The sequence below is a fragment of the Oncorhynchus clarkii genome, chromosome 20 (assembly GCF_045791955.1).
Source record: "Oncorhynchus clarkii lewisi isolate Uvic-CL-2024 chromosome 20, UVic_Ocla_1.0, whole genome shotgun sequence".
NCBI classification, from domain to species: domain Eukaryota; kingdom Metazoa; phylum Chordata; class Actinopteri; order Salmoniformes; family Salmonidae; genus Oncorhynchus; species Oncorhynchus clarkii.
The window spans coordinates 34,867,545-34,881,026 of NC_092166.1; the positions used below are offsets into that span (position 1 = coordinate 34,867,545).

Here is a 13,482-nt window from a genome sequence, read left to right on the forward strand (position 1 = left end):
GATCGGATTCATGTCCGGGCTCTGGCTGGGCCACTCAAGGACATTCAGAGACTTGTCCCCAAGCCAATTCTGCATTGTCTTGGCTGTGTGCTTAGGGTCGTTGTCCTGTTGGAAGGTGAAAATTTGCCCCAGTCTGAGGTCCTGAGAGCTCTGGAGCAAGGTTTCATCAAGGATCTCTCTGTACTTTGCTCCGTTCATCTTTGCCTCGATCCTGACTAGTCTCCCAGTCCCTAACTCTGAAAACCATCCCCACAGCATGATTCTGCCACCACCATGCTTCACCGTAGGGATGGTGCTCCAGACGGGACTTTTGGCATTCACGCCAAAGAGTTCAATCTTGAATTCATCAGACCAGAGAATCTTGTTTCTCATGGTCTGAGAGTCTTTAGGTGCCTTTTGGCAAACTCGAAGCGGGCTGTCATGTGCTTTTTACTCAGGAGTGGCTTCCATCTGGCCACTCTACCATAAACGCCTGATTGGTGGAGTGCTGCAGTGATGGTTGTCCCATCTCCACAGAGGAACTCTAGAGCTCTGTCACAGTGACCATCTGGTGCTTGGTCACCTCCCTGACCAAGACCGTTCTGTCCCGATTGCTCAGTTTGGCCGGGCTGCAAGCTCTAGGAAGAGTCTTGGTGGTTCCAAGCTTCTTCCATTTAAGAATTATAGAGGCCACTGTGTTCTTGGGGACCTTCATAGCGGCAGAAATGATTTGGTACCTTTCCCCAGATCTACAGACATTTCCTTCGACCTCTTGGCTTGGTTTTTGACATGCACTTTCAACTGTGGGACCTGATATAGACAGGTGTGTGCCTTTCCAAATACTGTCCAATCAATTGAATTTAACACAGGTGGACATCTCAAGGACGATCAATGGAAACAGGATGCATCTGAGCTCAATTTCGAGTCTCATAGCAAAGGGTCTGAATACTTAGGTATTTATGTTTTTTATTTTGAATTACTTTTGTAAATGTTCTAAAAACCTTTTTTCGCTTTGTCGTTATGGAGTATTGTGTGTAAATTGCTGAGTTTTTAAAATGTATTTAATCCATTTTACAATAAGGCTGTAATGTTACAAAATGCGTGAAAAGGGAAGGGGTCTGAATACTTTCCGAAGGCACTGTATATGGCCCTGCTCCAAACACCCTGTAGATGTGATGTATGCTATAGTATATGCTCTCTGTAGGTACAGTACAGTAAGGGACGTGTGCCAAGGCTGAACATAAGAACCCAGAGCCAAATCTGACATTGTTTCCCAGCCAACAGGGTCAATGCAGGGGTAGTAGAGATGAGATTAGTTTTACGGCATTAACAACTGTTACGACCGCTCCTGGCAAGGCCTGCAGTACAGTATGTAGATGGGACTGTTTTCTCCATTCCCAGACTCACAGTAAGCCCGTTTGTTTAACTGTGTTTATGGACCACAGCCGGGCAGCTGGTGCAGCTGGGGAACAGGTAATGTGGGGGAAGGAGAAGGATCAAAGGTTTTGATAGCAGGTTAAATATAAGAGGGAGGGCGAGACGGGGGAGACAGGGAGGTGGAGGGGGGTGAGACAGGGTGGGAGGGGTGAGACAGGAGAGCCTTGTGGGGAAATGAGGGATCAAAGGTTCACGTAGATGTCCAGTTAAATACAATAGAAGGAGATGGGGAGGAAGAGACAGGGAAGGCGGAGCCGGGGAGAACAAGATGGGGTGACGGGTAGAGACGGTGGGGGGGATGAGACAGGTGATGGGTTGGACAGGTAAGGGGGATATAGAAGTAGACAGGTGTGAGATGAGGGATTGAGATGAGAGAAGGGTAGACCAGAACAGGGGCTTGATTAGAGTGACAGACCACTCAAGATTGAATTAGATCAGGATCAAGTCGCCATAGTGGGAAAGAGCGATTTCCAAAAAGGAAATTTATCCCATTGACTTTCTTCAACCCTTTTACAATGTTACCCTACTGAGTCAGCCCAGTTCAACAGGACCCACATGCTTCTTATCATCCGCTGCATCATGCTGATGATGCTAGCTAACAAATTGAGTTTCTTTAAGAGGAGACTTCATCGTGGTGGATGGAATGGCACTTGGACGATCTCTGATTAGGTTGTAGCTATTAGGTTATTGAATTGAAAAATAGATCCTGAAAGCTCTTCGATTCCCTATCTGTTAGGAACTTCTCTCCAAGCCTAGATAAGAGAGGGGGGGAAGGAGGGAAGTAGCGCTCCATGAAATATATGTCAGATGGGCAGATATGTTTATAGACCGGTTATATTTAGAGCTCGGCGGGTTAAAGAGCCAGACTCCAATGCCTTTAAGCGTGTCAGATAAGAGCTAGAGAATTTCATATACGTTTTAATATGGAACTCTCAACCGGAAATGGTAGAAAGTCCCTGTATTAGGGAACCACGTTCAACACTTTCACTGGATGTGGGAAACTGTTGATAACTGTGGGAAGTGTAGGATGTGTGTGCACTTGCTTGTCAACATCCTTGTAAACATGTGTGTTCCTCTAATCTGTATGTATCTGTATAAGCATGTGCGCACTTTTATCTGTGTCTCTGTGTGTCTTCCATCCGTTCTGAACAGGATGGAACAAAGAAGCCTGTCTCATTTGGTTTCACACCTGCGTTCCCACACTGGGGGCGGGGGTGGGGGGGGGGGGGGTGAGGTAGGAATAGAGGTAGAGAAGGAAAGAGGGAGGGATCGATGCGACTGGAGGAGTTATCGACTCCTGGAAGGGGAGCTTCTGCAGAGCTCGGCTGAATATCTCCTCTCCTGTCAGGGATCAAAAAAATCCTCCCCAGGCAAAGAAGAGTCAGGCCTGATCCCCCTGGTTGGACTAGGATTACCCACAGGACATCTATTATAGGGGGCCTTCGCCATCTAACATTATAGATATTACGCTCTTATTGAATATTGCACGGTGCCGGGATGGCATAAACACCCCTTCTGCTCCAATATCATCTTTGCTTGAGTGTTTCCATATTAGAGTTTTATGTGCGGTTTGTGTGTATGTTTGTGGCCAGTGAGGAAAGACTGTGCCAGTAGAAAGGCTTGAAGAACAGTGGGTGGATAGACTGAGGATACTGTCTGTACTGGACTCAACACCTTCCTTTTATTTATGGGTGCTTACTGTATACACATGCAGAGGCTCGCTCGACCTGTCAATCCAAAGTCAAAAGTGTTTTTTATTCAACTGACCAAATCCGGTATGATCATCGACTCGGTTTAATGTTCTTCAAAAGGATATTCTCTCCCCCGTATTAATTTGAACACATTTGTTTTCATGGGTTTTTTTTGTATTTCCACAGAGTGCCAAGCCCTGTTGAGTGAAGTTCCCCCCCCCCCCATCCCCCACCTCCATCCCCAGTCGCCGGAGGTACCATGGTTCCCTCCAGTTCTGGCGGAACCGTAGCCCAGTCCAGGGTGCCTCGCCCTGGGTACAGCCTCTGCCTCTACCCCCCTTTTTTGCTGCCACTGCTGCTGGTGCTCACTTCCCTGCCTAACCTCTCTGACGCCTTAGGTAAGTAACACACTACAGATTTATGTTTGTGTGGGTGTGTTAGTTCATGTGTCTGTATGGTATGTCCTCCAATTGGTTGATTTGTTTATGTGTAGGTTTGTCCGTTTGTCTGCATGGCCGTCGATGCATCCTATCTCTCTATCCCTCTCTCTCCCTCTATGCTGACAAGCGTCTGTAACAGTGAGTTGTGTTGGTCAACGCTAGCTGCAGTGAGTGGTGACGTGGTGTTGTGCTGGAGGTGGACCGGTGAAGGTGTGTCTGCCTGCCTGTCTGTTTCTGCGGTGATGGGTGTTTAACAAGATCTGTCAGGGCCGTGGTGGTTTTATTACACCAATAAGCAGCACACACACGTCAGCGCTTATCCGATTGTCACCCTCATCAAAGCATGCCAACAGATGTCTTGTCTTATGGATCGACAGTAAGACAGGTGAACAGAGAACACATCTCATTTTAACACTGCAGCACAGAAAACGCTACGGAAGTATGTGGCACTGAAGAGCATGAATGGTTTTTTGACACTGATGAGCAGTGAGGGGAAGTCAGCCTATAGTTAGTCATCACATTGCGGCTACTTTATGAAAGCATGCCTTGATATGTCTTACAGTTCAACATTTTAAGGACAGTGTGTTACCTAGAGGTATTACTGCCAAGTGTTGCTCTGTGACTCAAAGAAAATAGCATCCCAAAAAGAGTAGTCTGAACCACCATATTTCTTACACTGATGGAGTGCCCGTGTTAATATTTGTTTTGGTTGGTGGCTAGGACCTTGCGTTTTTCTTGACCATGTGACCTGACCAGGAAAAACTCTGGACCCTAATTATAGGCCACTTCTGTAATTGGTATGGATTTACAGTGAACCTGAGTGATCTGGTCAGACTTGTCCGGACGGATCTAATTTCCAGCCTCCAGTCGTAGTGGGGGTGATTATAGTATCATGACACCCACTTGCTACCTACTGACGCACATCTGCACATTACACCTTCCCAGCACTGCTATTAGATAATCATAGCCATGTGGTGTTTCATTATGATAGGCCAGATATATGTAAGTCTGAAGTCTATCATTATATCCCACTGGCAGCCAGGGAGTCAAGGAGTCAAGGCTACTCAGCCTTTAAAGGGACGGACTGCATTCTTGACTATCCTCACCAAATTCGGGGGAATTTTTCATGAAAGGAAAACCAATATGTATGTCTTGTTTGAATCAGAACCAAAGGCTCTAACCAGAACAGAATGCAGCTGGAGGCCGGTAGTTGCACCCATGTAATTAGAATTGGTTCTAGTGTGCAGCGGGAATAGCACAATAATGTCTTTGAAAGTGACAGTGCAGAAATGTAAACCAATGTTGAATGTGAAATCAACCCTCTAACACAGCTCCCCAAAGTGCTGCCTGTTCCCAAGTGCAACACTTCACAACTGACAGAGTGTGTGACGGTGTATGGTAAAAAGGCTCCAATAATACTCTGTTTTTTCCCCCGAAAAGTATTGTTGAGGTTTCTCTCGGTTTCTGCTCAGGCACTTTACCTCACAGCTCAGAGGTGGGCTGGCTGCTGTGTGACTGGTACTCACTGAAGTGTGAAGTTAGCAGGGGAGGGAGTAAAGCCAGAGAGCTTTTCCGTCTCTCAGTGATTTTTGGGGGAGTTATTGCAGTGTTTTTTTTCTTCTTCAGCTGCTCTGCCTCTCTATTGTAGAACTGAATCAGCACAGGAGGAGCTGGCCCAGTGATAGAGTGACAGACAGAGGTGGGAGAGCGGTAAGAGAGGGAGGAAGGGAGGTTGTTATGGTGAGGGTCAGGCCGGCTTGGCCCTGATGGATAGAACTGATTCCGCCACGGAGGAGGAGTGAAGCTGGCTGCCATGGTAACAGACGCAGAGGGATAGAACTCTGGGCTTGCCGAGGAAGAGTCTGACATTCTAAGATGGGCAGAGAGACATAGGGAGGGAAGGACAGTATAAGACCGTGTGCGAGAGAGAGGAGAGAAAAGTGTATGAAGTAGCTTGACAAGATGATGGAATTTGTGTGCCTGAAATAGATTTTTATTTGCTTGTTAGTAATAAGCATTACTGCATTTCGGAAACTCTAGCAGCCGACATGGCACGTTCTAAAACTAAACCTAGACCGTTCACTGTGTTCTAAAACTAAACCTAGACCGTTCAGATCAAGCACACTGTGTTCTAAAACTAAACCTAGACCGTTCAGATCAAGCACACTGTGTTCTAAAACTAAACCTAGACCGTTCAGATCAAGCACACTGTGTTCTAAAACTAAACCTAGACCGTTCAGATCAAGCACACTGTGTTCTAAAACTAAACCTAGACCGTTCAGATCAAGCACACTGTGTTCTAAAACTAAACCTAGACCGTTCAGATCAAGCACACTGTGTTCTAAAACTAAACCTAGACCGTTCAGATCAAGCACACTGTGTTCTAAAACTAAACCTAGACCGTTCAGATCAAGCACACTGTGTTCTAAAACTAAACCTAGACCGTTCAGATCAAGCACACTGTGTTCTAAAACTGCATACAACTGTCTTGTCTGTTAGAACTGGACTTTAGAAACATAAAGAGCATAAATGAGGAGCCAAATGTATGTGCTAATGCAATCCCTAAATCCTTGTACTTAAAATGGTCTCCTTGTTTCATTGTAATTTACTGCAGAGGCTGAAAAGGGGTATGTGTGATATTAATACATTAAAGCCAATTATCTGCTGTGAATTTCCACCACACCTTTTCATACACCCGTGTAGCACCCACCCATGTGTTCTCACAATCTGTGCTGCATAGTGGAGTAGCGTGCCCCAGGGTAGTGAAAAAACCTTCTCCTGTGAAGCTGAAGCACATCTTTTATAGATGACACACAGGAAGTCCTTGGTCATGTCCTCTAAATGATAGCCAGGAAGTGAACTGTACTTAGCGGCCAATCACCATGTCCATCACGACTCAGTGATGTCATGTATCTCTCTTCCTGTCCACGGCTTTGGGCTAGTTAGCATCTCTTGAGAGAGAGCTGTCTATCTTTGGGTGGATCAGTTGGTAGAGAATTGTGCTTGCAATGCCAGGGTTGTGGGTTCAATTCCCACAGGGGACCAAGTATAAAAATGTATGCACTTAAGTTGCTCTGGATAAGAGCATCTGTTAAAATGTCAATTATGATTAATGTATATTTACATTGGGAAAATATTAAGCAAAATCATTTTAGTACCATCATTCTAAATTAATGTTTAATAATTTGGATGTGTCTGTCTATCTATCTGCTTATGGATGTTTTGTTTTCTGAACTGCATTATGTCTTGGACTCCTGGCTACAGATTTTCCCTATGAGGACAATAAAGTTTTAATTGATTTGAATTGTCTGTCTATCCCAGCGGCGCCCAAGTTTACCAAGATTCCCGGAGACCAGATTGGGGTGTCGGGAGGCGTGGCCTCATTTGTGTGCCAGGCGTCAGGTGACCCCAAGCCCATGGTCAACTGGAACAAGAAAGGCAAGAAGGTCAACTCCCAACGCATAGAGGTGAGCTCACTCCATTCTCCACTCTGTAAAGATCATATTTGTCTATTAGCCATTTTTAGGGGTTTTGTTTTGTTACTTGTTGGACCTGCTCATCTCTCCTTGTTTTTATTCCCCTGAACACTGGCCTTTTCCTTTTGTTCACAATTGGTCTCCTTCCTGGTTACTCACCTGGTTTCTGTCTCTTCCTGGTTCTTTGTCCTGGTTTCTGTCTCTTCCTGGTTCTTTGTCCTTGTTTCTGTCTCCTCTTGTTTTCCCCGTCATTCCAAACGGTTTCTGTTTCTCCACTTTCTGTTTCCTGACTGTTCCCTATCTCCTCCTCTCCCCTAGACGATAGAGTTTGATGATGGAGCAGGGGCTGTGCTGAGGATCCAGCCTCTCAGGGCCCCCCGAGATGAGAATGTCTATGAGTGTGTGGCCCGCAACACTGAGGGAGAGGTGGCCACCACCGCCAAGCTAGCCATCATACGAGGTGAGTGTGAGTGTGTGTGTGTGTGTGTGTGTGTGTGTGTGTGTGTGTGTGTGTGTGTGTGTGTGTGTGTGTGTGTCCACAAGAATAGGAAACAAACAAACATTTTACCAACTGTGGACATGTTGTTAGTCCCTACAAGGTCAAATGCTATTTCTAGGGGGTTTAGGGTTAAGGTAGAATTAGGGTTAGAATTAGGTTTTGGAGTTACGGTTAGTTTTAGGATTAGGATTTAGGTTTAGGGTTAAGGTTCGGTTTTGGGGTTAAGGGTAAAATTAGGGTTAGGGTAAGGGTTAGGGTTAGGGAAAATAGGATTTTGAATGGTTATAAATGTGTGTGCCCACAAGGTTATTTAAACAGGACTGTGTGTGCGTGTGCGACTAAGTTCCTCTTTATGACCATCTTCATTACAGTACAATTGCTAACATGCATTGGTCAAAGTAGCCTTGTGGATACAGTCAGTGAAACAGAAGTGTATGTGGACCAAACTGTGAATCATTTTTCATTGCTTTCACACAAAATGCATTCAATGACCACATTCTCCGAAATCCATGAACCCTTTTGTCATTAGGTACTCCGCCACCTTCAAAACTATATATTTGCAGCACATGTTTTCAAATGCTAACAGTTTCCAAAACTGTTAAAACACACATTCAAAACAGAATGATGGCAAATGTTGTGCATGTCTGCAGTAACCAGATTGAAATATATAGAAAATCTCAGCAGAATATATAATCATTCCAAACACAGCTGATTGCAATTTCAGCTGAAAGCCTACACAAGTGTCCTGGATTTAGTCTCGTTACCAAACAGACATAAGAGGACGGCTTCGGAATAATTTAGTTTGGAAACATGGATCAAGGAAGACAGGTTGTTGGGGAGAGAAGAGTGGCAGGGTTGGATTAGGCATTCCAGAAGACACTTTACAAGATGCATCGCCAGAGAAGACATAAGATGTGATGTTGATGAGAACTTGTGGCCAAATGCAGGAGAGGGAGAACTAGAACCCTCACAGTACTGTACAGTATGAGTGATTATACTATACATGTTGTTGATGTTTTTTTTTGTAATTATTATTGCCGCCCTGGAATTTCAGGAATTAGTTTTTTGTTTCAGCTTTTTATTTTTCACAAGTAAATTACTATATGTGTCACGTTCTGACCTTTATTTTCCTTTGTTTTGTCTTTATTTAGTATGGTCAGGGCGTGAGTTGGGGTGGGCAGTCTATGTTTTGTGTTTCTATGTTTTTCTATTTCTGTGTTAGGCCTAGTATGGTTCTCAATCAGAGGCAGGTGTCGTTAGTTGTCTCTGATTGAGAATCATACTTAGGTAGCCTGGGTTTCACTGTAGGTTTGTGGGTGTTTGTTTCCTGTGTCAGTGTTTGTGCCACACGGGACTGTTTCGGTTTGGTTATTTCACGTATTAGTTTATTGTTTTTGTATTTCATAGTGTTCAGTGCTTTTCTTATTAAAATCGTCATGAACACTTTACCACGCCGCATCTTGGTCCGATCCTTACTCCTCTTCAGACGAAGAGGAGGAAATCTGCCGTTACAGAAACACCCACCAACAGAGGACCAAGCAGCATGGTAACAGACAGCAGCAGCGGCCAGCATCACGGGAGGAGATTCTAGACGGCAAGGGACCCTGGGCACAGCCAGCGGAATATCGCCACCCCAAAGCAGAGCTGGAGGCAGCGAAGGCAGAGATGCGCTGGTATGAGGAAGCAGCACGGCGGCATGGTTGGAAGCCCGAGAGTCAGCCCCCAAAATGTATTGGGGGGGCACACAGGGAGTGTGGCGAAGCCAGGTAGGAGACCTGCGCCAACTTCCTGTGCTTACCGGAGAGTGAGAGGGACCGGGCAGGCACCGTGTTATGCTGTGGAGCGCACGGTGTCCCCGGTGTGGGTGCATAGCCCGGTGTGGTACATTCCAGCTCCTCGTATCGGCTGGGCTAGAGTGGGCATCGAGCCAGGTGCCATGAAGCCGGCTCTACGCATCTGGTCTCCAGTGCGTCTCCTTGGGCCGGCGTACATGGCACCAGCCTTACGCATGGTGTCCCCGGTTCGCCAGCACAGCCCAGTGGTCGGGCTACGGGGAGCATTCAACCAGGTAAGGTTGGGCAGGCTCTGTGCTCAAGAGCTCCAGTGCGCCTGCACGGTCCAGTCTATCCGGTCTATCCAGTACCACCTCCACGCACCAGCCCTCCAGTGGCAGCCCCCTGCACCAGGCTGTCTCTCCGTCTTCTGCCTATAGGGTCTCCCGCCTGTCCAGCGCTGCCAGAGCTTTCCTCCTCTCCAGCGCTGCCAGAGTCTCCCGTCTGTCCTGAGCTGCCAGAGTCTCCCGTCTGTCCTGAGCTGCCAGAGTCTCCCGTCTGTCCTGAGCTGCCAGAGTCTCCCGTCTGTCCTGAGCTGCCAGAGTCTCCCGTCTGTCCTGAGCTGCCGTCAGTCAGCCGGGACCTGCCGGAGCCGTCAGTCAGCCGGGACCTGCCGGAGCCATCAGCCAGCCAGGAGCTGCCGGAGCCGTCAGCCAGCCAGGATCTGCCGGAGGCGTCAGCCAGCCAGGAGCTGCCGGAGCCGTTAGCCAGCCAGGAGCTGCCGGAGCCATCAGCCAGCCAGGAGCGGCCGGAGCCGCCCTTAACTCCGGAGCTGCCGGAGTCTCCTGCCTGTCCGGTGCTGCCGGAGTCTCCCGCCTCTCCGCCGCTGCCCGAGTCTCCCACTTGTCCGCCGTTGCCGGAGTCTATCATCCATTCGGGACCCGTGGTGTGGGTCCCCAGTCCAAGATCGGCGGCGAGGGTCGTCGCTCTAAAGAGGCCACGGAGGCGGGCTAAGAGGCGCACCAAAACTATGGTGAAGTGAGGTCCACGTCCCCCGGACAGACGCCCACCCAGACCCTCCCCTATAGGTTCAGGTGTTGCGGCCGGAGTCCACACCTTTTGGGGGGGAGGGGTACTGTCACGTTCTGACCTTTATTTTCCTTTGTTTTGTCTTTATTTAGTATGGTCAGGGCGTGAGTTGGGGTGGGCAGTCTATGTTTTGTGTTTCTATGTTTTTCTATTTCTGTGTTCGGCCTAGTATGGTTCTCAATCAGAGGCAGGTGTCGTTAGTTGTCTCTGATTGAGAATCATACTTAGGTAGCCTGGGTTTCACTGTAGGTTTGTGGGTGTTTGTTTCCTGTGTCAGTGTTTGTGCCACACGGGACTGTTTCGGTTTGGTTATTTCACGTATTAGTTTAATCTGCCGTTACGGAAATCTGCCGTTACAATATGCAAAGATATAGAAATAAATAAAGGCTATTGAAGAAAATTGCTGCATTTCTGATTTATTATTGTTACATATACTTCAGTACAGTCAATAAAGTGAAAAGATGGCATTTTTATTCTACAATGAAATACTGATGTCTGTGAAAAATCATTCAAACTTCAGAGAGAAGTTCATAATTCATGTAATGCTCCCTGTTGTTAGTGTTTTCAAGGTCAGTGTGTTATGAGTGACGGTGTATGCTTTCTGAGTGAGAACTCTTGCCAGTGTTATGGTCGAACAAGCTTATTTTGAGACATGTATGAAGTGTTTTGGTGGTTTTGAGTGAGTTTTGGAGGTGAGATTAACTGTTTGGCCAAGATGCACATTGGTAATGCAGACTGTGTGAAGCGTTTTGAAAAAGTGGCTTTAGTATTGACCAATGCTTGTTACAATTGAAAAAAAACTGTAATACTGTCTATTTTAAGCACACACATCTTGCACACACATTCACACACCTGCTCACACAACTGCTTACACACAGTCTCTCCCTTTGTTCCCTTCCCTCTCAACACAAGACGTGACAAACACCCTGCTTTACACCCTTCTATAGCAGGACAGAAGGAGCTGTTCTTTTTTAGCCTGAGAGTTAGTGTGATTTGGCTGTGTTGAGGACCAGTTAGCATGTGATTTAGACTACAGCTTCGCTCTCATAATCACTTAATTTGTTCGGTTCCCAGACTGAGATGGTGTGAATCTAATGTAGCTGAGTTTGGCTGTAAAGCCTGGCTGTAAGCCTAGGAGCTGTGGACTGGGCTTAGGCCCAACACAGGAGAGGGGGATGGAGGGAGAGAGAGAGAGAGAGAGCGGGATGGAGAAGCGGGATGGATGGGATAACGACTCCTTTTTACATGGGAAAGCAGAGGATTAGAACTGGGCTTGGACAGGGACCCAGTTCTGCAGGAGGGAAGACGAGGACGAGAGGGATGGAGGGATTGAGGGAGGGATATACGGGAGGATGTAGGGAGGAGAGAGACAGAGGGGATATAGGGAAAGATGGACGGGGACTTGGTGGGGGAGGAGGGCGAGTAGTGACACAGCAGGAGAAGGAGTGGAGAGAGGCGGAGGGGAGAGAAATAAGAGAGGAGGTATAGAAGAAAATAATGAGGAGTGAAGGAGGGAGGGGTAGATTTGGCAGGCTTGTGGTATTCAACAGAAGGCTGGTAGCCTGGGGAATAGCCTCCTGTCCATCTGTTCACAGGCCTGTCAAATCTATACATACACACCCAACCCCCCCCCCCCCCTCCCACTCTGTGTCTGAGGGACATTACTACATAAACCCTATAGCCCTTCAGTGTGTGTGTGCGTGTGTGTGCGTGCGTGCTTGCGTGCGTGAGTGTGTTTGTGTGAGCCATTAAATCATAAGCTATTTTTCCTCAATAGAGCTGTGTATATTCTGAATTTGAATTTGAACTTAAGCCCCTTATGTGACCAGAGGTGTAGACTTACATTCTATGATACTTTGCAATCTGTCTCGGAGACCTTGACTGCACCATAGACTTAAATAATGAAATAATAATGCATATTTGTATATATATATATATATATATATATATATATATATATATATATATATATATATATATATATATATATGCTTCAACCGCCTACCACAGAAGGACTCAGGATCCTGCTGTCAATGAGTGTAGACAGTCTGCTGCTGCCGCTCTGATAATCATCAGAGGGGGGGGGCACGTGGGTAACTGAGGGGCCCTGCCTTGATAGGGACACACCTACTCATTCAAGGGTTTTTCTGTATTTTGACTATTTTCTACATTGTAGCATAATAGTGAAGACATCAACATTATGAAATAACACATATGGAATCATGTAGTAACCAAAAAAGTGTTCAACAAATCAAAATATATTTTATATTTGAGATTCTTCAAAGTAGCCACCCTTTGCCTTGATGACAGCTTTGCACACTCTTGGCATTCTCTCTACCAGCTTCATGAGGTCAGCTTCAGTTGGAATGCATTTCAATTAACAGGTGTGCCTTGTTAAAATCTAATTTGCGGAATTTATTTCCTTCTTAATGCGTTTGAGCCCATCAGTTGTGTTGTGACAAGGTAGGTGTGGTATACAGAAGATAGCCCTATTTGGTAAGACCAAGGCCATATTATGGCGAGAACAGCTCAAATAAGCAAAGAGAAATGACAGTCCATCATTACTTGAAGACATGAAGGTCGGTCAATCCGTAATATTTCAAGAACTTCTTCAAGTGCAGTCGCAAAAACCATCAATCGCTATGATGGAACTGGCTCTCATGAGGATCGCCACAGGAAAGAAAGACCCAGAGTTACCTCTGCTGCAGAGGATAAGTTCATTAAAGTTAACTGCACCTCAGATTGCAGCCCAAATAAATGCTTCACAGAGTTCAAGTAACGTATAATGTGTGCGCTGGGGGTCGGGAAGCATGTTCAGGGAGTGCATAATTTAATAAACAATTGAACAAAACATGAAACACGAACAGCGCACAGACAGGAAACAAACAGAAACAATGACGCCTGGGGAAGGAACCAAAGGGAGTGACATATATAGGGCAGGTAATCAAGGAGATGAAGGAGTCCAGGTGAGTCTGACTTGCAGGTGCGCGTTACGAACGATGGTGACTGGTGTGCGCCATAACGAGCAGCCTGGTGACCTAGAGGCCAGAGAGGGAACACACGTGACAGTACCCCCTCCCCAATCTCGGGATCAGGAGC

The 13,482-nt window shown here is 46.5% G+C and overlaps 1 protein-coding gene across 1 annotated transcript in view; it reads left to right on the forward strand.

The window, feature by feature from the left end:
* Nucleotides 1-3,352: 3,352 nt before the first annotated feature.
* LOC139376292 (receptor-type tyrosine-protein phosphatase S-like) overlaps nt 3,353-13,482 on the forward strand; it is a 78,468-nt gene continuing 68,338 nt past the window's right edge. Inside the window, exons 1-3 of the mRNA XM_071118663.1 lie at nt 3,353-3,505; nt 6,869-7,014; nt 7,342-7,483. Of these exons, the coding sequence (XP_070974764.1) occupies nt 3,367-3,505; nt 6,869-7,014; nt 7,342-7,483 (427 nt within the window). The 5' untranslated portion in view covers nt 3,353-3,366. The remainder of the gene's footprint in view (nt 3,506-6,868; nt 7,015-7,341; nt 7,484-13,482) is intronic.